A 21,664-nucleotide genomic window follows, 5' to 3' on the forward strand; every position below is an offset into this window, starting at 1 on the left:
CATCACGTCCAGCCTTTTTTTCTCGGCGGACCACTTTGGTAAACAATTATCTTAAAGCGGACCACCAAAATATAAAAGTACAAATAATATCAACATTAATCTAATAATGTTATTTAGTTACACATAGTAGATATACAACAGGCTTTATTGTAAGGTGCAGTAGGACACTAATTGTGCATAAAGAACAATAAAATGTGCTGTAGATTTAACGAACATGTGCACTTGAGTATTTGACTGTGAACTTGAAAAGTACAACAAAATTTACTTTACCACAGGTATTTAAAATTAGGCATGTGTTATTTTATTACGGGATAAACATGAAGTCAAATTGTTTGAATAGTAGGTTAATGAAATCTATTTCCACGTCTTTGGATTAATTATCTGCTTCATCAGAATCAATAAAATGAGCGTGGAGAGTGTGGGGCGAACAGTGTTGAGAATAGATAATGCAAAATTTATCTAGATAAAGATGAAAGATAATATGTCCAAATTCATCTAGATAAAGATAAAAGATAATTTCATTTTTATCTAGATAAAAAATGTTATTTTTTGGTCAATATTTCATATTCTAATAATATCTATGAAGACTCAATTATAATCATTGTTATCAATAGGTACCTAGGTGTTTAATGTTTATTGTAGTAATGTAGTTACAATATTTAATTATAGTTAATCACTAAAATGTTACACAAAAAAAAAAAATGAAAATTGCTCTGTACGTATCAGGATTAATACAGAATACATAAAAAATTATCTTAAGTTAACAATATTATTTTCCATATAATATCAATTTGATGATTTTCATTAGTCTATAAGTAATTACGACTTTACGGGTTCCAATAGTGTAGTAATGACTATTCAGCGTATGAGTTACATGTGTATACTAAAATCAAATACCTACTATATTTGGAACTTTCATGGAAAAATAAGAAATTAAGTTTAAAAATACCAAAAATATTTTCCCGACATGAAAATACAAACAAAATGTCATACCAAGAAATAATAATTACTTAAGTACCACTGTGTTACTTAATAATTATTAATAATACACGAATCATGATTATGAATACAAAATCTATATGTATAAAAGAAAGTCAGGTTAATTACAGAATTTATAATTCAAGAACGGCTGGACCGATTGTGATGATCTCTGATTTGTTGAATTCGTCTCCGTACAAGAATAAAAATAACTCTAATTTTGGCAAGAATACAGACAATTATCTAGATAAGTAAGTGTGCAGTTGGAAAAAATGCTTACAATAAAGCTTGATATACAATATACATGTAGGTACATATTGAATTTGTATTGGCTACTGAAAATATTATAGATTGAGGTCCATGCTGTAGGTTCACATTTAGTTGATCACGAAATCTCCAGGGTTTAGTGCCTTTCGGCTACAACCACGCACCTTTTGTTAGCTCTATGAAGAATTTACTGTGTATCGGTCTAAAATATATATAATTTGTTTCTTTGAATTTCTTATAACTAACGTTTTATAAATAGTTTGATTTTTTTTTTTTTTTGTACAATTTTTAATAATTTCAATTTTTTACGTGTGCCATTAACAATCGGTCAATGTGTGCTATAGATTCATCACCCCCTCTAGATATTATTGCATACAACGTGTTTATTTTTCACGGAACGATAACTTAGATTTCGAATAGATGTATCAAAAACAAAAAAAAAAAAAACATGATTATCCCATCAACTGACAGTGGAGAGTTTGGTTGTGAACGGACGCTCTTCCTCTCCTTCTTTCTCATTCTCCTTTCTCCGCGAAAACTCTTCGTCTTCCCCGGCGACGTGTTCCTCACCATCACCGTCTTCCACAGCGGCCATGGCTTCCTCTTCCCTGGCCGACTGCTGCGCCAACCAAATCTTCACCTCGCCGTCCATTTGGTCAAAGTCGTGCGGGAAAAACTTGATCGCGTCATCGATGCCCACGTCAGAGTCCGGACTAACGTAAATGGGTCCGACGTCGACGAACCGCAGCAGACTCTTGTCGTTGTCGTCTTTGAGAACGGACAGCACCAGCTTGCCGTCTTTGCTGCATGAAAACACGTGACGATGTACTATTACTGTTATGACTGTGCTATCCATTTATCATTATGATGATTATGAATATTATTGTCATGGATTGGTTATAAAGTATTTCAATCAAAAAACCGTTAAAATTATATTAGATAAATTAATATCGGTATAATAATTCTTTATTCGGTACAATATCCGGTACTTCTGCGATTTGCTGATGTTTCGGATCAGTTACAAGTTCTATTTTTGTAAGATCTAATCGCAAACGTCACACTTCTGTATACTATTTCCGACCTGTGTTTATACTATTATTATTGATCGCTTACTCGTTTGTTTGTGGATCCAAAACACGTCAGCACAAAAACCATTTATAACCGAAAAAATAAATATCATTATGTTTAATATGTTCTAATTAAACTCGGATTTTATGCACTAAATATATGCAATCAAAATTAATTTTGTTAAATTGTAATTTGTTCATTTATTTCATTCACACTTCTGAATACAATATAAAATCACCCTAAACATTAAAAATACCCATCACTATTAGTAATACGGTCTGGTTAAACAATATTTTAGTGAAAGAGAATAGCTATAACAACATTTTAATAGCAATATCAATATGAGTAAAATGTATTTATTATTTTTTTTAACACACAAATTGTATCTTCGTTGAAGAAATATAAAGAAGCCTAAAGATGATATTGATTTTTTGATTGTCGAATAAGCTGAGAATATTTTATTTTAATTAAATTGTTCTGGTTCAAAAAACAGAGAAATCTTTCTAAAGCGGACATAAATGATTATCCTATGGGGTCGATGCATAATTATTATTGTTTGCTTATTTTTCTCATGGGCTATAGGGAACAATCAATAGCAGCAAAAGAGAAAAACTTCTACGATGAACTCTTCCCCCACGTCTTATCAGTGGCGACGAACACGTACTTTAGGTATTTCAATGAACCGTCTAGAAAATTGGAATATTAAAAAAAAATTAATAATAATTTTCATTAATAAAATCAAATTAATTATTTAACGTATAACTCAACAGATGTTTTCTATTTAAAATGGTTTATTTAGTTATAGATGCTTTAAAAAAAATGATTGAATATTTAAAAGGATGGTAAATTTAAAGAGATGGATGGGTCAATCTAATTAATTGAATAGATAGTTTCAATTTCATTCGATATTACGTCATTATAAATATTATAGATATAATCATTGAACGATAATATGAAACATACGAACATTAATACTTCATAATACTGAGAAATAGGTACCTAATATCAAATTTTCGAGGATCATTAAAATTATTTTGTATTCTTAAAGTATGATACACAACTAATACTGGTCAATATTCTCAATTCTTAGAATACAAGAAAATCAGTCAAATATTGAAAAAAAAATACACCTTTTGCTATAATTTTTTGTTTTTTGTAATTTAGGAATTTTTAACACTAGATTATCTTTTCTAAAATGATTTTCTATGATCTACTAGACATGATCTTTCTGAATATCCATATTTCAAAGCATTGACGTAACAAATTTTTTGATATGCCAAATTTGAATTCTAAACTTATTTTAAATATTAAATTCGAGTTTTAAAACTTTTCGATTATATCTCTAGTTACAAAATTATACTTTTCTGAATAACTTAAAATTTGTTTTTTTTTTTTAATGAAAATGTAACTACGTTCATGGTAAAAATCATTCAAAAATCTGCAAATATCAGTTTTTACCCAAATAATAACTATGGGTCAAACACTGATTTTTTAAATCGAACCGAACTTTAAATTATTTTTTCGAACTCGAACTGAACCGAACCTTCATAATTTTTACCGAACCGAACCGAACCTATTATGATTTTAAGTCGAACACGAATTCGAACTCAATACTTTTTATCATGTACATTGTATCTACCTACAAATTAAATCAACCATAATTATTAATTACTATTGTATTTTAAGTTTTCGTATTACCCATTCTATATTTTAACTTTTAAGTCTAAGTAATTGTATTATTTATAATACATTTAAATTTTAGATAATTTTTTATTATTATTATTATTATTATTTTTCAAAACCAGTATTATGCTCTCTCGTGTTGTCTTGTAGCTTATAAAATATTCATTGAGTATTGAGTGTTGAGTGTAATATGACAATACAATCATTACAATTTAATAATATATAAAAAAATAGTAATAATAACTATAATTCACAAATATTAGTAGAATTTATAATGTAAGACGTAAGTTGTAAATATGTTTTTATTAACAGCACAGTCGCAGTGTCGGAATATTACCATGGATTTATCCAAAATAGATTTTAACCTCAACAATAAATATGATAAAAACAAAAATGGCTAATTTATGAATGTAGATACACTGCCTTTATTGGCGATAAACAACTTATTAATGTTTTGGTCGGCGGAGAGTGGATATGTAATATGCAACTGAAAAATAAAATTATTATTATAATAATAGCCTTATTATTATAAATAATGCATAATGTGTCCTTTACAGATTATCACTTTCTATCGCCAATAGTCTAATTATTTCTAAATAATCATTATCAAATTTTTATTTTAACTTTTGAAGAATTGTACAGATATTTGGTTTTCGAACTATCGGGGCCAGTAAGTCTGGTTCGACCAATATTTTCAAATTCGATTTTCAAACAGTAAAATATACTTGATAGTTCGGTTCGATTTTTTTTCATGTCGAGTTCGAATTTCGAACTGAACCGAACATCAAGGGTTCGGTTCGGTTCTGTTCGAGATTCGAACAGTTCGACCCATCACTACCAAATACAAATCAAATTTTCAACACAAACATTAAATTGTCTCAAAACATTCGATACTAAATAGCGCTAAAGTACAAAACCAAAGGTTGCTGACAGCATTTAGATACCCTAGTGATAAACAACTACTAAATCAAATAATAAAAAGGACTAAAAACTAAAATAAATCAATTAAAATAAAAGTAATATCAATTATTCCTAAAAATAATATTGACCACGAGACGAAAATTGCCGTTTTAAAAATTTCGTTAAAAATTCTATAATTAATTGATTATTAAACATACTTACCCTATTTTGTCCATGCCATATGTGGTTAATAACTCATAATCTTTGCACAGAAGTATTGGGTTTTCGGGATCAGCGTTACGAAAGAATCCGTAATGGTCGATTTTTCCTTCGAGATCCTCAATGATCGGTAGTACGATGTTGGATTTTTCGATATCAAATATTACGATATACTGAAAATTATAACAAAAGCTTTAATCGTGTGGAATAAATGAAACTATTTGATAATTGTTTTTCAAAATGTGAATAACCCAAGAACTATTTTAGCAAGACATTCATAAAGACACATTTTTTGCACATAGTTTATGACATAATTTTTTTTTAATAAAAATACTTTCATTAAAAAAAAAATGACATTTAAAATAGAAACTATATTTTAAAGTAGTTATTACTTATTTATTACATTCAAGTAAGACCCATATAATATGCTAATAATGCAAAATAATAGAATCGAATGTACATAAATATTTATTATCTATTTTAACTCGTAAAACTATACATTTTCTTAAAATCGTTTGGGCAATTATAAACCTTTATTAACAAAATTTATTTAAGGTAACAAAATTGCATTATAATTTGTAATTCTCCCTCGTATTTAATCGTATTATAAAAGATTGTCCTCTGCTCTTACATTTAGTATTTTTTTTTTTTTATGACCACTTTACTATATAGTATTCTATATTTCTATGTATTGATATATCTTGTAGATATCCTACAATATGTACAGTACAAGGCAAGCACATTCACTGTATGGATATTATACTAGATGAACAGCAGTAGGTATTTCCCGAGACACTCAACACGGGAAAACCGAACAACTGACCTCCTCTTATGTAATATTTTTTATATAATGATGTGCTATTAACCTGTGGCAAAGGCGGCTGGGGTGGGACGTATCCATTGTTTAAGCAAAATTTCTTAAACAAAACAGCGAGCGCGGCGGCTTTACTCAGCGGATTAGTAGGCGTGTACAACGAAGGTATTTTTACATTGGAACTGTTGACGATCATATGTTCAACTGCAAATCTAAAAGTAAAAAAACAATAAAACAATAAATTTACCTGTATCTAGTCACAAATAATATTTTAAATATTTTAAAACGAACACGCTACTAAATAATACGTTTAAACATACGCACCAATAATTTATATCTTTAAAAACGATTGTATTTTAACGACCTGTTTAATTGCATTACATATTATTGCGCGCTTAATGTTATTTACGTTACATTAAAAAAATAACATACAAAAAATGTATGTTTATCCCAAAATAGTATTAGGTCTAAATTAGGTGATACGTGGTAACACAAATACACTGGTGATGTTTAAAATACCGTCGGGACGAATTTAAATTTTTATTGACTGCTTAAGGCACTTACGAATCCGGGCTCGGGTTCAACGGGCTGCCGTTGCCGTAAATGATCGTGCTCAACCTCTGTTCAACTATCCCCATGTGTTCAGCGGGATCGGGCGGTATTTCGTTATCTACGGCTGCTCCTTCAGAGACAACATCTTCATTTTTGATCACAGGCATAGATAACATCACCGAAAATACTTTTTTGCTTAACAACTGGTCGATCAATTCGCTAGGAAAACTTTCTAAAAGCTCTTTATCCATAAAGAACATCTATAACGGACGACTTTAAAATATTATGTTTACCAGTACATTGTACCTATTACTATGCAATTTTAATTGTTTGAGCATCGTACGTATATATCCCAATATCCCCTGATATTATTATAGGACATTCGATGAAAATAAAACTATTCAACACTGCTATTTTATAGATTCTACTCGTATAACAAATAAATTTGATTGTATAAAAGTTTTTAAATATAAACTCATTTACAGCTATAGATAGTCTTGAAAAAGTCCTTTCTTTCCTTTCCTTTCGTTTTTTAAGTATAAAAATGCACCAATTTCAATAACACATTTTATACTATTTATATTTTATACTTTCATACTAAATAAGAAATAATTGTTGGTGATTAAAATGGAAGTTTATGGGAAATAAAACAACTAAATTGCTACTTATTTACCATTAATAACCATCAGTTATATAGTACCATTGTTATGGAAATGTACTTACAACAACCAACACCATTATGGCCACTTATACAAAGAATAAACTTTATGCTGGAAATAATACAGAAAAAAAACCTAACTCGCTACAAACTTATTAAAATTTAATTGATGTCTGGTCATCCGAGTGATGTATAACAAATAAACCCAAACAAATTAGTATAAGAACGATTCACTTTAAAAAAAGAGTTTTCTTCAATTCTGAGAAAATCCAATCCCAACTTCTCACGAAATCAAATACCTTGACACCATGCTTGATAAAATACTGAATTTCTCCCTTCTTAAATTAAAAAGAAAAATGCTCATAATAATATTACATTTACTTCACACAATGATAAAATTACAGATTCCGATTTATACTAAGCTCATTATGCACAAATCTCTCTTAAGACCTAATTGTGGCATATTCATATTAAATTTGAAGCTGTGAAAGCAATCCAAATTAGCTTGATCCGTAACTTATAATCTAACTTCACACTTGTCACAGATTGTAAAATTATACCATTATAAATCGCTCTACTCAAAACTGCAAACCCGCTAATATCATAATTATCTGTAGATTTTAACCAATGACTAAATAATAAATCATTTAAACTCTCCTAGTAAACAAAAATAATATTCTCGATATTTCATATAATTAAATAACCAAAATAAAATACATAAAAAAGCACTTTAGGTTCTACCAGTGGATGATCTCCTTCACAATAATCGTATAATTGTTTTTTTTTTCCTTTTTGCATACACCACAATGTTTAACTGTTTTATTTGCTTATTGTATGTTACATTGATTATAAAATATCTTATAAAAAACTAAAAACTTAACAAAAATGTAGTTATAATATATTATTTAACATCTTAACATCAATAAATGTGTGTGAAATTAACGTTATTACAAATATTAAAAGCACTATGTACTTTATACATTTAAGTTGAACATTTTTTCCAGTCCTTGTCAACAAATCAAGTATTAACATGTACTTGAATATTCACTTACTTGATTCAACTTGTCTTCAGTCAATTGCATTTCTATAGCTTCGTTAACCGTGAATTCTGCATATTTAGGAGAACACGCGGTGGCCACATTACATACCCTTTTTTCTACCATCACCGGTTCATTAGGCTCTTCGGACAATTCGGCACCTTCTTCGGGAGGTTTTTCTACCATAATGTACTCGATAGTATGAGGGAAATACACAACACACGTTTGCAGTGGAATGTTAACTGAAAATCGCCGCAGATAGTATTCTCTCGCTTTCATCATTCTATCGTCTGAAAAAATTATGCAAAACGTTATTATTTTCGACTTATCAGATCATTTATATCTATAGTAAACTACAAAGTCATTATTACAATATCATTTAAAATAATGACTATTCATTTCATTACATTTGTTAAAAAAAAACATCCAACCAAAAACGAACCAATACTAACCAATACACTATATACACTTTATACATTATATAATGATTAATAATATAATTTACATTTATAAAAATTTAAATGTTATTAAACTTAATACCCACCTATAATTTTTTTTTCGTTTTTAATTTTCTGATTTTGATAATGCTCATATTCTATCATTTTTTTTTTTTCCTCTTCGGTAATTTGATTCATAGGTATCTTAATTTATAATAATTTAAGCATTATGTAATATAAATATAATTTAGCATTATATTCAAATACAACCCAACGCTACTATAACAATAACATACATTCAAAAATAACTAATACAATATTTATACTCACAAACTCTCTTTGGATTTCTCCGTTTTTGAATTTAACGTATTGTTCTACCTCATCTGTTATTAAATTCATTAATCTTGGAGCATTGCTGCCAATAATAAGATTGACCAAATTTCCGTCCTTGTTTATAAATAGCAACAAATAAGTATTATTATAATTTTATCTAAATAAAAATATTGTACTATCAACAATCAATACTTACAAAAAAGAACAACCAATGAGGTTCACTTTTCTGTCGAAACCTTTCTAAAGCCATAATGTTATCTGATTTTGCCTAGAAGTTGTCATAAATCAGAAAAATAGTTAATGTAAGTATGTAAATTAATGTTTTAAATAAAACGTAATGAGAATATATTTTTTATTTTTATATTATTATGTGTTTTATGCATGAAACATACGCATTAAAATAATTTAACTGCATAGTCAACGAAACTTTTATAGACTAAAACTGTATTATTATAATAATTGAATGTGTTTATTTTAAATTCGTGTAATATACGTTTACCCGTGTATTCTTTATAACTACGTATTTAGAAAATATAATTCTATTTTTAAATAGCAATTTAAGATATTCTAGATATTTTCGTCTAAACTTTTAACCTAACCAAGAACTCTATCTGAGTAATTTAACTTAACTTAGTTTACAGATATCTACAACCATAGCCGTAGCTAGGAGAGCAATGGGTACCTACGCTACTGTTGGAATTACTGGGAGGACACAAAAATGATAAATTTGCTTTTTGTGTTAAAAATTGCAATGATAAAAGTCGTACAAATAATTTACCAAAACTTCAACGTCCTTATATTAATTTAAGTAATTGTTGAAAATAATATCTGATAGTGACAATATTTTTAAATTAAAAATACATAAGGGCACATTTTGAAGTGCCACCCCAGGCACAATATTTAGTTGCTACAGTACTGTCTACTACACACACTTATATACTGTGTAAATAATTAATTCAAACATAATTGTTGTTTAACTATTACATTTCAAAGAGCTATACTAAAAAACATGTAAAAAATCTTAATCCCATGTATCAAAAAATTAAATTGACACCTAACAACTTATAAGCATAATTCAGTCATACCTACTAATATACTGAAAATAGATTTTAAGTTATAATAGTGGTATTTTTGTATTACATTTTTTTGATCATAAAATTTTGTTGGCAAATAGTATTAGATTTTAAATTTTCTACTCAAATAGTGTTATTATTTCAACAACGAGCAACGACTCAATATAATGTTTTTAATTACAACTTCTAATTTTTATACTTCGTTGAACTTATTATTCTTATTAAAACAATTCAAAAAAAAATTATAAAATTAAAACACTTACAACAGCATAATGTAAATTTTCGTTTCCGATTTCTAGTTTGATTTTTTTTAAATTTGCTATCATTGGTATACAAGGACCACACCATTCTGCATAAACGTCAACGACTAAATAAAAAATAACCTAATATTTACAAATATAATTATTTATTTGGTTTTTCGATATATTTATATTTACCATAAATTCCACTTTTTTCTAACATTTTCACCCAATCATCGTTATTATTGATTTCTTCTTGAAGCACTACTTGCGCACCTTTTTTGGCCATCCGACCGGATCTCTTATTTTGATTAACCTGCTTATAAAATTTTAAGATATGTTGGTTAAATTTTTTATGTTAAACACATTAATTTATTGCTTATAATAACAATTTAAATATTAATGTGATTTCTTTTTAATTATTTCTTTTTTAAAGTATTTGTGAATAAGAATTATTGTTTTTATTTTTAAATCTCATTATAATTTAATATGATTTTCTATCGTACCATTTGCATTATCCTTAGATATTTAAGTTAAAATAATGTACTTTTAATTACGTAATAGTGGCTCCGTCAACTGATAACAATTTTAAACACAAATGTTAAATACGTACGAGTATTCTTCAAAATTAAAAAACTCTTATTCTCTTCTATTTACAGTGAAAAATAATTAACTTGATATTTTATTAAATTCCCCATCAAACATAATAGTTATGTCTACTTGCATAACAAGTAAATTATACAAAAATAATATTATTATCCCTTCATGTCATAATTGTGATGTGTAATTATGGAGAAAGTTAGATAATATATAAATAATATATATTAAATGATAAATCACCATATAATCTTTTTTTTTTTTTTTTTTTGATTAAATTTTTATAAAACTGTAAGTTATAATAATTACAAAACAATTTATTAAAGTTCATATTATACAGTGCTTGACTTGATAAAATTAAAGAAGAGGGACTCTATTTGCTTTAAAAAAAAGAGCGTCCCCAAAACTTGTTATAATTATAACGCAATAATAATAGGGGGAAGCTAAAATTTCTGAAAATTAGTTGGGGTACTCCGCTCCTAGCATCCCCTTCAAGTCGAGCACTAAGTAGAAGTACAAAGAAGTATAAAACCCACTAAGTGGCTGCACTTAAGTTAGCCCTTTTCAAAAATACATATATATATTCATGTCAAAAAGATCGCAACTATTAGAATAATTATGTCAATCAATAGGAATTATATACGAGTATACTAACCCATAGGTAATGTAAAACAGCTTTAATATTGACAATCAATAATGTTAATTGAATACTAGATATTTACCACAATACAGAAATTATTTATTACTTACCGTTTTTGGAGGCATTTTTCTATTATAATAATATTTGGGTTTGACAAATAATTGAAATATTTACTACCACCACAATTCAATACTCACAGCACTATAAGCACTATGATCGGTAAACACATATTACTCGGCTATTTATATAAGGACGTTCGGATACCCCGTATACTCCCATTCACTCCGTGACATTCGAAAAGTTTAAATACTTACTAGGTGAAGTTTCAGAAAATAGATATTTAATGGTCGTAATGATACAGTATAAATTAAAAGCGTGCGTACATGGGGTGAACTGAAAAGTTATACAATGCGAATGACGTGTATAAAGGAAATTAAACTGTTGTTAACAATGCAATAGAAACCTCAACGGGCTCAACGAACCAAACAGTATTTTGTACTCATACAATAATACACGAAATCGGCGATAATTTCTTAGTGTTTTTATTTTTATAACATAAATAAATGATGAAATACGACAGATGCATTAAATCACTCTACTTTTATAGTCTTGTGTTGTAATCGAATGACAATTCCTACACCAATGTACTTGTATATCGTCAGCGACGTAAATTGGGTCCTGGTGGTGAAGAGGCATACTCAACTTATAATTTCCAACTCTCCAATTTTCCAACTACCTAAGTAAAATCCTTCCCATTAAACTATATATTTTCCCTTAAATTTCTTTATATAGTAAATACATTTTGAATTATTTTAACGGTCAAACCTTTATTATTATAATATTAATAAAAAAAACAAACATTTTTTTTTTATTATGCTGGTTTTCTTGGCTTTTAAAAATATTATTATAGGTTACAAATTTCCATGATATTCTGGTGGTGCAAGTGCCACATTTGAACCACCCTGTTTATGCAATCGTTATTTATTTCAATAATTTAAGTAATATACATGTAATATGTTAAAAAGTATTTTTACAAAATATCTTTACATGCATGTCTAAATTTAGTGACTGATTTATCACATATTATCATATATTCAGTGCTCGACTTAAGGGGGGACGCAGGGAGACGGAGTACTCCTTCTAATTTTTAGAAATTTTAGCGTCCTCCTACTATTAATACGCTATAATTATAACGCTCAACAAGTTTTGGGGACACAATTTCTTTTTAAGCAAACAGAGTCCCCCTTCTTTAATTTTGCCAAATCAAGCACTGCATATATACACATATTATCGCACTTGCTATTAACTTCAAGTGCATTATGATCTGTAGCAACTTATAGTAATAATAATCAAATTATAAAGCGAATGAAATAAAATAATTATAAAGTAATAAAAACACAAACATTTTAGATTTGTAACAATTCTACGTAAATTAATCAATTGTTTAGTCACTCCTTTGGTTTTTCTAAGAGTTGCATTTCCACTTAGTATTCCACTTAGTATTTTAACAATAAATTACATAATTACAATGTAAGCTTATAGATATTTATAATTTACCATAATTACACTCGAGTTATTTAACTTCAAAATAACTAACAGATATTTAATTTATTCCTTCGTAATACTAAAGAATAAGATAGGAATTTCATGAACACTTCAATTAATTGCTGAATTAATTTTATTCGAATAATATTATATTTATAATCACAAAAGTTATCAGGACAAATCAAACGCTATAAACTTATTGCGACATGAACATGTGTTAACGAACAGTGTAAATTTAATTATAATATACTATAATAATTAGATAACAAAGTTTCTTGGCCATACTATTTGCCATATTCTCAGAAAACTTATCGCATCAGTTTACGGAAATTACTCAAGAACTAAGAATGCCTTAAACATATTAAACAGACATCAACCCAATTCATTTTTGAGAATAGATCATAACTTAACTCAAATGTGTGTGCATGTGTGTGTATTACTTATGTTCTATAAGAAGGTGTAAACTTATAAATCACCCGTAGTCAATATCAAGTCGTATAATGAGTATGACAAGGGAGAGATTGTGAGAGATAGTTTCGATAAAATCTGGTCAGGCCCAGGAGCGTATTCAGAAATATTTCACGGGGAATAGGGCGCATAGCCATATTTATACAAATAAGATATATATAATATATATATAAATCAAAAAGCTACAACTAACCATATTATGGTTAGTTGTAGCTTTTTGAATAAGGTTAAATTTTCTATTAATTAAAGAAATAATTATTTCTGTGATATTTTAAAATAACACAATTTTATAGTATTATGTGTTAAGTTAATATTATACTTTATTTTTATTATACGAAGTCAAGTTATTGTTGTTTTTCTTAAAAAATGTGTGTGTCAATTATATTTTTTATGTTATTTTTACTATCAAAATGTATATCCTAATGAATATACATACGAGTATAGAATCAATCCTGTCCATCTTTCTGCTCCCAATCTGGCAAGTTCTAAGCAGCCTTAAAGAGGAAACACTTTTTTCTACTGTTGCAACAGAAATTAGCAATCTAACTAAAATTATAAGAAACTAGCTGAATTACCCGTCAGTGCCGGGTTTAAGTATAAAAATCTATGTAACCTAGCAAGATTAAATTTTGTTTAATCTATTGAAATTTAAATTAATTAAGAATATTGAAATAATATTTTATTTATACATATTTTTATTTAGTTATTAAGATAATAATTATTATCATAACCCATCAGTTCCCAAAATGTGCGCCACGATGTCTGTACAGGGGCACCGCGCCGTCATGAAATACTATCGGGTACAACATTTTCTTTATGATTAGTCATACTATGGCTTGGAGAAGGGCGCCCTGAAAAAACCTTAAATCAAAAAAGGCGCCATGAGTCGAAAAAATTTGGAAATCATTGTGACATTACCTATTCTATAAGTTAGTTTTTAGCGACCATAGCTTTGTTGGCGATAAGTTTTAGCAGTGAAGGTTTAAAATAAATGTTTTACTAATAGTTTTTCAAAATTTTATCTAAAAAATTTCTCTATAGACAATATTCTTCGCTGATCTATTAGTACGCGACAAAATAACCAAGCTACTGGGTGAACTTACGCGTGAGCAAGCTACGTAGAACTGCCCAGTTTTCTCGCAAATATATTCCTGCAAATTTGAGAGTTTGGCCTTGAGACTTGAGAATCGTTTTAATTCGAACAAAAGATCATTCGGAATTAAAGGGATTCGTGGTACAAACACTGTTTCCCCTTTTACACATCCAGTTAAAATTGTGGCTTCTACTATATTGCGATGTAAAGTTTTGTCTTTAAGCCTAATCCCATTGCACAGTTTAGGTGGTTTCAAATTTTGCAACAACATAATAGGTATGCCCACACGAAGAATAAGCCTATGATGTGGCATACCCGGTGGCTTCAATGAATTTAAAAATTCAACCGGATAATTAGTTGCATCGTCTATGTTGACCACCACCGTATCTATCGGAGTATATACTTTTTCTTCCCCTTCAAAAGACATCAGCAGTTAGCCACCATTGATAGCCACCGCTTGGTCATTTTTTGGAGTGAGTATAGCACGTTCACACAACCATTCCATAGGCTTATCATGAATATGAGCAATATCTGGATAAATTTTTGATATTAAATCCTGAACCGTAGTTACAACTGTGCATAAATTTTCTGGGATAGTTATCATTTCAATAACTGATGGATAATCACCATTGCCAATTTCAAGTAAAAGATCTGCAAACCTACCAGAAAACTATTCTTCTTCCAAGTATACTCTCATATTTTTCGACAGTTTGAGTATATAAATCTGAGGCCACAAAGTAGATCTTTTAAGACATGACTTTATTAACTTCATCAGTTTTGGTCCTTTTTGGTACTACTAGTGAAGTCTGCCTAAAGTCTCCAGCCCGCAAAACCATTACACCACCCATTAACCTTTTATTTCCCCTTATATCTTTTAGATATCTATTTAAAGCCTCAACACCACCCTTATGTTCCATTGTAATTTCATCCCGTACTATTATTTTTGTATTTTTTAAAACTTCCGCAAAATTACTTTGTTTTAATATATTACAAACGAGAGTGATCGAAGTTGTTAGATTGAAAGTTAGTTTGAAGGTAGCATGTGCAGTTCGACCACCCTTGAGCAGTGTAGCTGCAATTCTAGAAGATGCTACAGCTAAGGTAATCTTGCGAGTACTTCTAACTTTCGCTAAAATCAAATTGATTAAGAAAGTTTTTCTTTTTTTTTTTAATTTTTACACTTTTTAACCCTTTAACTTAACTCCCTTGGGGTTGAATTTTAAAAAATCCATTCTTAATAGATATCTGCATTTTAAAACAAAACATTTATATGCATATATAAACAACACATTTCATTCTCATAGCTTCAGTGGTTTTGGCTAGGTGATTTTTCCCATATTTACACTTTTTAACCCTTTTAACGCTCTTAGGAGTTGAATTTTGAAAAATCCTTTCCTACGGATGTCTGCATAATGCAATAAATCTACTGACTAAATTTCATACTCATAGATTCAACGGTTCCGGCTTGGTGGTTTTTTCTATTTTTACACTTTTCAACCCTTTAGGGGTTGAAATTCAAAAAATAAAGTTTAAGACAATGTTTATTTGTTTTACAGAGTATGTATACTTAATTTTAAAAAATCAGAACAAAAAAAAATACGTTTTTAATTTTTATCTTTTTTACTTTTTTTAACCACCTTAGAGATTGAATTTTAAAAAATCCTTTCTTAGCGCACTCCTATATCATAATAGCTATTTGTATGCTAAATTTTATCCCGATTCGTACAATGGTTTAAGCTGTACATTGATTGCACAGTCAGTGAGCTTACTGTTTTATATATACAGATGATTATGTATGTATTGGATAGTAACCTTTATCCATATGATTTAATGTCTCATGAGTAACATTTATTTTCTTAAACTCAGGATTTACTATTAAAGAACTATTGTTTAATTTTTAACCGAGACGACGTGTAACATGCGACGATCAATGATTTCCTGTAGTAACAAAAATAAATTTTCAATAATTCTTATTACAGTACTTTGTATAGCATATGCGTGTTAACGAGAGGGGCCAGATGGGCACTGCCACCCCCCCTCCCCCCGGTGGAATGTACCTCTAACAAAATCATATCAGGATAAATCTGTATTCAATACCTATCGACAGTTTTAGTAAAGACAGTAGTACAACGTAAGTGTTTTTATTTGAATTTTAAATGTATTTTTATTATTCATATTAAAAAAAAAAAAAATAATAATAATAATAAGTCTCATGATTTATACATTTGTTGTGCCCCTCGGCCACCAAAGTCTAAACACACTTATGCTGTAATAATATTATCGATTGATAAAAGTTGGAACACAATTATTGGTGTGGCTTGTATGTAGAAGAAATTATAACCGATTCTATACAATGTAAACGGCTCGTATTATTCTATTGGTAGATGCAGGGGCGTCATTTGGTGGGGGGGGACAGACTATGGCAAATACCTCACTCTAAGAAATTTTAAAAAGTCGGCAATTTTTTGTCTGATGATCAAATGCTAAAATCAGTAAATAGTAAATTTTTATTTACTATTTTGTACTCAGAAATCAGATAATATCCTCTTTTAAATACACGTTCACAGTTAATTAAAAGTTGGGAAATAATGGCTCCTCCCCAGTTAATAACAATCATTATTACGCGAACCTTATAAACTTTATTTTTGGTAAATTATATATTTCTATATATGTTATTTTTATAAAACAGTTTTCGTGATATCGATACCATAAAAATTGAACTTATAATCTATAAAAAACCGTTAAAATCGTTCCTATTCGCCCCAAACTATAGTACATTATATTTGACATACAATTTTATGATTTTATAAATAAGTTCTGTAAAGTATTAAATATACAAATAATAAAATTTTAAATATTTATTTAATTAAATTTATATTGTTATTCCATTAAACCTATTGATAGGTAACTTATAGCCCCTCTCTCTCTCCTAGTAGACATCTCCTATTTTCATTCCTATCCACTTTGGGTTATCTTATTCCCGATTCAAATCTTATCCTTAACTCTCGCTCTACCCATGTCATCAACTCCATCATTAATTTTATCATTTCCGTTGACTTCTTAATCTGATTTGTATGTTTTTTATAAATTTGTATCTTTTCACCACATAATTATATTGCTGTAATGTCCTCAACAATAGCAAATTAAAAAAAAAAAAAAAAAAAAAAAAAGAAAAAAAGTAACTTATAGCCTATAGGATAAGTAAATGAATTAATGTTTTACTATCTATGTTATTATTTGATTGGGTAAATTGAAACATTTCATGTTCTTTATTTATTATCATGAACAGTGCCGTAAAAACTGGGTGTGCAGAGTGTGTCGCGCACACGAGCTCCAAAACTTACATAAATTTGGGAGCCCTCTAGTCCCAGCCTGAAATAAACTACACTTTACAAACACTCAATTATTTAATAATAAAAAGAAATTTTTTTAAAATTCAAGTAAGGTTGTTATCATATTTTAGAATAATATAATATTTATTTACAACAATTTATTAACAATGAGTCCATTGAGTATTTGAGTAGGCATACAACATACTTACCTAAAATACTTAAATAAATTTACTACATAAATATGTAGTGAAGTATAATATACAACAGTTATAGGTATTTAGTTTGATATACATACATATATCATACACTAATTGATGTGAAACCTGTTTTAAAACCTAAAAAAATTGATACTTAAATTGAACAAAAATAATTCTTAGGAAGGAGCCCAATATAATTACCGCACACGGGCCTCCTATTTTGTAGTTGCGGCACTGATCATGACATCATTATTCATTACTAATCTTTACATGTGTTGTTCCGAAAAAATATTTTATTGATAGCCTATTGTATGAGCGTATTTTAGGGGGTGAAGGGGTAATCGCACACCCCTGAATCTGTATTTAAGAAATTGATTATATGTGAGATACACAATTCAAATTTTTTTTAATGTGGATCATTTTATAACAAAATCAAATTACACGTGGCTGTGAATACTGAATTGGGCTTTTTGTCGAGTCCATACTTAGTGAAAAATCAAATAAAATACAAGCGTAAGTTTCAAAACACATACAGGTGTTAAAAATAACTACACAAAAGTAGATTCTAAGGGGATCCGGCATTAGATTAAAAAAAAAAAAAACCACAAATATTAAACATTTACCTGATTTAAATATTACCAAAAATTTTACTTGTACATTTTGAACCTGAATTAAAGAAAAAATTTGAATCGTCCCTCCTAGAAATTAGTCTAAATACGCCCCTAGTCTATCGTTCATAAATATTAAATATTTAAATATATATGTAATTTTTTAAATATTATGAAGTCGGTAAATTTATTCAAATGCTTCACCTTTTCAAAAGTTGAAACGATGCCCCTGGGTAGATGAAAAGTTAAGGATTCTTAAATAATCAATAAAAAGTAATTCCATAGTTTTTTTTTTCCGTGCAAGAAAAAAACTTTTTTATGAAATTTAAGAGGAGACGCACGCCCGACTTGAAAGAAAATTCATACATTATTGTTTATTTTTGTTGTGCCGATTTTCTCAATTTGACGCTTTTTCCACCTACTGTCGATTATCGTTGTACTCGTAAATGCAGCCGTCGATAGAATATATTTTCACAGACAAGTTAGCTGTTCAAGCTATGCAGACATTCATTGACGTTTATTTATTTTAAATCGTGGATATTTCGTGTATTTTTTTATTAACTTCATACCCAACATAACATGTATAATTTTGAACCCCCCGTCTTAGGACGATTCCTATGCACGGGCCTGTTTCGCCTCCCACTGAAAGAAAATAGCAATTAATTGCGAACACAGCGCAAGCGGGTGCACGCACACGCCTAACCTATGTCGAGAGAGCAGTGGACGAAAAATGTCACGAGGGTGGATGCCACCCGGTGGCAGGAGACTATACTGTCTTCGGTCGAGGTGTGCAGGCCCTCAGTTACCGGTTATATACAAATACGGTTTGCCCGTCCATCGTGACCGAATGTTAACAAGACATGCGACCGGTGCCGGATCAACCTATAAACAAATTGAGCACTGCTTAAGGCCCACGAAAAAATATGACCCGTAGAAATATTGACGTACTAAGTCGACGATCCAACTAGACCCGTGAATATGTTCGACAGTGTATCACAGACAAAAACGATCAGACCGCATCCCGATTAGACAAATGAACGGTTGCAACGATGACAGTGATTAAAATGAATGTACACGTGTCTTAGTGTTAACCAGTGCTCGACTTGAGGGGGGAAGCAGGGGGGCGGAGTACCCCAACTAATTTTCAGAAATTTTAACGTTCTCCTACTATTATTACGCTATAATCATAACGCTCAGCCAGTTTTGGGGACGTTCTTTTTTTTAAAGTAAATAGAGTCCCCTTCTTTAATTTTGCCAAATCGAGCACTGGTGTTAACCTATGATTTAAAAATGTATTCGATACGGTTCCAATATTATTTATATTCATACGTAAAATCATAAAAAATGAAATTTTTTTTTTCAATTTGTAGTTCAGAAGCACGGTAAGGATAGGTGTATACTTTCTTTTACTCTTTAAGTCTGACTTATTTGCTTAGGGCCTGCGAAGGAATTAATCCAGCAGTGCGTGCGACGCCCGGCGGGTCGCCGAAAATAGAAGGAACGGATTACGGAACGAGTAAGCTCCCCGATATAGGCACAACTAGGGAGGGCGCAATAGGGTGTTTACAACCCCTAAGTTTAAATTTAGCACCCTTGTTTTTTTATCCAGACCTATAGTAGTTACAGTTAAATACTATTAAATTTTGTTTTCAGCAATTTCAGCACTCTCAATATCTGGGATCTAGTTGCCCCCCATGCTCCCCGAACAGCGTGAACATTACGTACGCACATTTGTGTATACGTGATGTGTACGCGCTTTACAAGAGCACGTCGGGATAAATGTTATTATCATAAATTATTACCATTGTACTGTTGTTGTTGTTTTACTACGGGTCAGCGCCGTTCGCGTCAAGCATATCTCCCGCCGATGCGGCGAGGGAAGTTTACCATCGAAAACGCGCGAAACAATCGTCCAACACGCCCCGTGTTTTATTGCACGCCGGTTGACGGTTTTACGGTGTTCAACGAATGACGCGCCCCGAATTATTGGCATGCAATTGGTGTGCATTACAATGTCGACGGAGTCGTAAACCGGACGGAGTGTTGTTACATGTTTGGTAGACGTTTACATCGGCTGTTCGTGCCGCAATTATTAAAATTATACGTGGAAAACTTACCCGTGTACAGCGGAACAACAGTTGAATCAACGACGGTGGATCCCCGGTGGATTATGTCGGTTTTTCTTATGTATCTATTTATTTTTACTCGATTTCCATTGTGTGAAAAAAAAGTAATAATAATAATACTCGATGACAGTATAATATCGCCCAAGTAGAGACGTCTCGGTAGATATTGTTCCCATGGATACGTTATTTTGCCGCAAATGAAGAACAGCAAACACGACGTAAAAGCACCTGTGCTGGAAAGCATTAACAATACCTTTCCACGCAAATAATATAATATAAAGATAAAACAAATATAGATATAATAAATGAATATACCAAAGATAAAGACGTGAGTTTGATTAATCGAGTTTCAACACTAAACACAATTGTCGTTAACTTTCGAAATGTATTGTTTTTGTTCGCAGTTGAAACTCGTAAGTGTATATCCACAATACTATATAATTAAATGCCACTTAATAATGCGTAAAAAATACATCTGTGCCTCTTTCATGCAGATTTTTGTTTCTAAAATATTAACCGTATATCGCTATGATAATGAAAATTGATCAAAATAATATTCCTGGTTAGGCAAAAAAAAAAAAATAATAATAAAAAAACGAGAAATTGTTATAATTAAGATTTTGAATATAAATAAAAAAATTTAGAATAAATTATTAGGCATGGTTATTTAAAATTCGTTCAATATTGACATTATTTTATTTTATTGTTTTTTGCTATCATATTGCACACTATATAATGACCTTATAATGACTATATTATATATGACTATATAATAACCTTCGAATATTTTAACTACTTTT

General features: G+C 29.7%; 2 protein-coding genes across 4 annotated transcripts; both read right to left on the minus strand.

Annotated features, from left to right (window-relative positions):
* Positions 1-1,171: 1,171 nt before the first annotated feature.
* On the minus strand, positions 1,172-21,023 carry LOC112686216 (thioredoxin domain-containing protein 3-like). Of its 3 annotated transcripts, none has more exons than XM_025558417.1 (11): positions 20,856-21,023; positions 10,457-10,574; positions 10,283-10,386; positions 9,143-9,214; positions 8,944-9,060; positions 8,721-8,817; positions 8,192-8,466; positions 6,494-6,741; positions 5,982-6,141; positions 5,119-5,288; positions 1,172-2,048 (listed from the first exon to the last, which is right to left on the minus strand). In XM_025558417.1, the coding sequence occupies exons 2-11, from the start codon at positions 10,545-10,547 to the stop codon at positions 1,706-1,708; spliced, it is 1,677 nt and encodes a 558-aa protein (XP_025414202.1). In that variant the 5' UTR covers positions 10,548-10,574; positions 20,856-21,023; the 3' UTR covers positions 1,172-1,705. The 3 variants fall into 3 exon arrangements, with proteins under 3 accessions (XP_025414202.1, XP_025414203.1, XP_025414201.1); XM_025558418.1 differs by having other exon boundaries at positions 10,457-10,577; XM_025558416.1 differs by lacking the exon at positions 20,856-21,023 and adding an exon at positions 11,606-11,766.
* Positions 12,407-15,028, minus strand: LOC112686208. Its single transcript, XM_025558404.1, has 2 exons — positions 14,612-15,028; positions 12,407-12,457 (listed from the first exon to the last, which is right to left on the minus strand). Exons 1-2 carry the CDS (start codon positions 15,026-15,028, stop codon positions 12,407-12,409), a joined length of 468 nt encoding a protein of 155 aa, XP_025414189.1.
* Positions 21,024-21,664: the final 641 nt, after the last annotated feature.

Source organism: Sipha flava, unplaced genomic scaffold, assembly GCF_003268045.1.
Source record: "Sipha flava isolate LNK unplaced genomic scaffold, YSA_version1 300_pilon_pilon, whole genome shotgun sequence".
NCBI lineage: Eukaryota > Metazoa > Arthropoda > Insecta > Hemiptera > Aphididae > Sipha > Sipha flava.

Bases quoted from the DNA above. Each gene is read 5' to 3' on its own strand.
- LOC112686208 (XM_025558404.1), bottom strand. From the start codon at position 15,028: ATGTCTTTTGAAGGGGAAGAAAAAGTATATACTCCGATAGATACGGTG. The intron at 12,458-14,611 runs GTAAGTTCACCC...TTGCATAAACAG, and splicing joins TCTACGTAGCTTGCTCACGC to GGTGGTTCAAATGTGGCACT.
- LOC112686216 (XM_025558416.1), bottom strand. The intron at 8,818-8,943 runs GTGAGTATAAAT...TTATAAATTAAG, and splicing joins GAGAAATCCAAAGAGAGTTT to ATACCTATGAATCAAATTAC. The intron at 2,049-5,118 runs GTAAGTATGTTT...GTTTTCATGCAG, and splicing joins TATGGCATGGACAAAATAGG to CAAAGACGGCAAGCTGGTGC.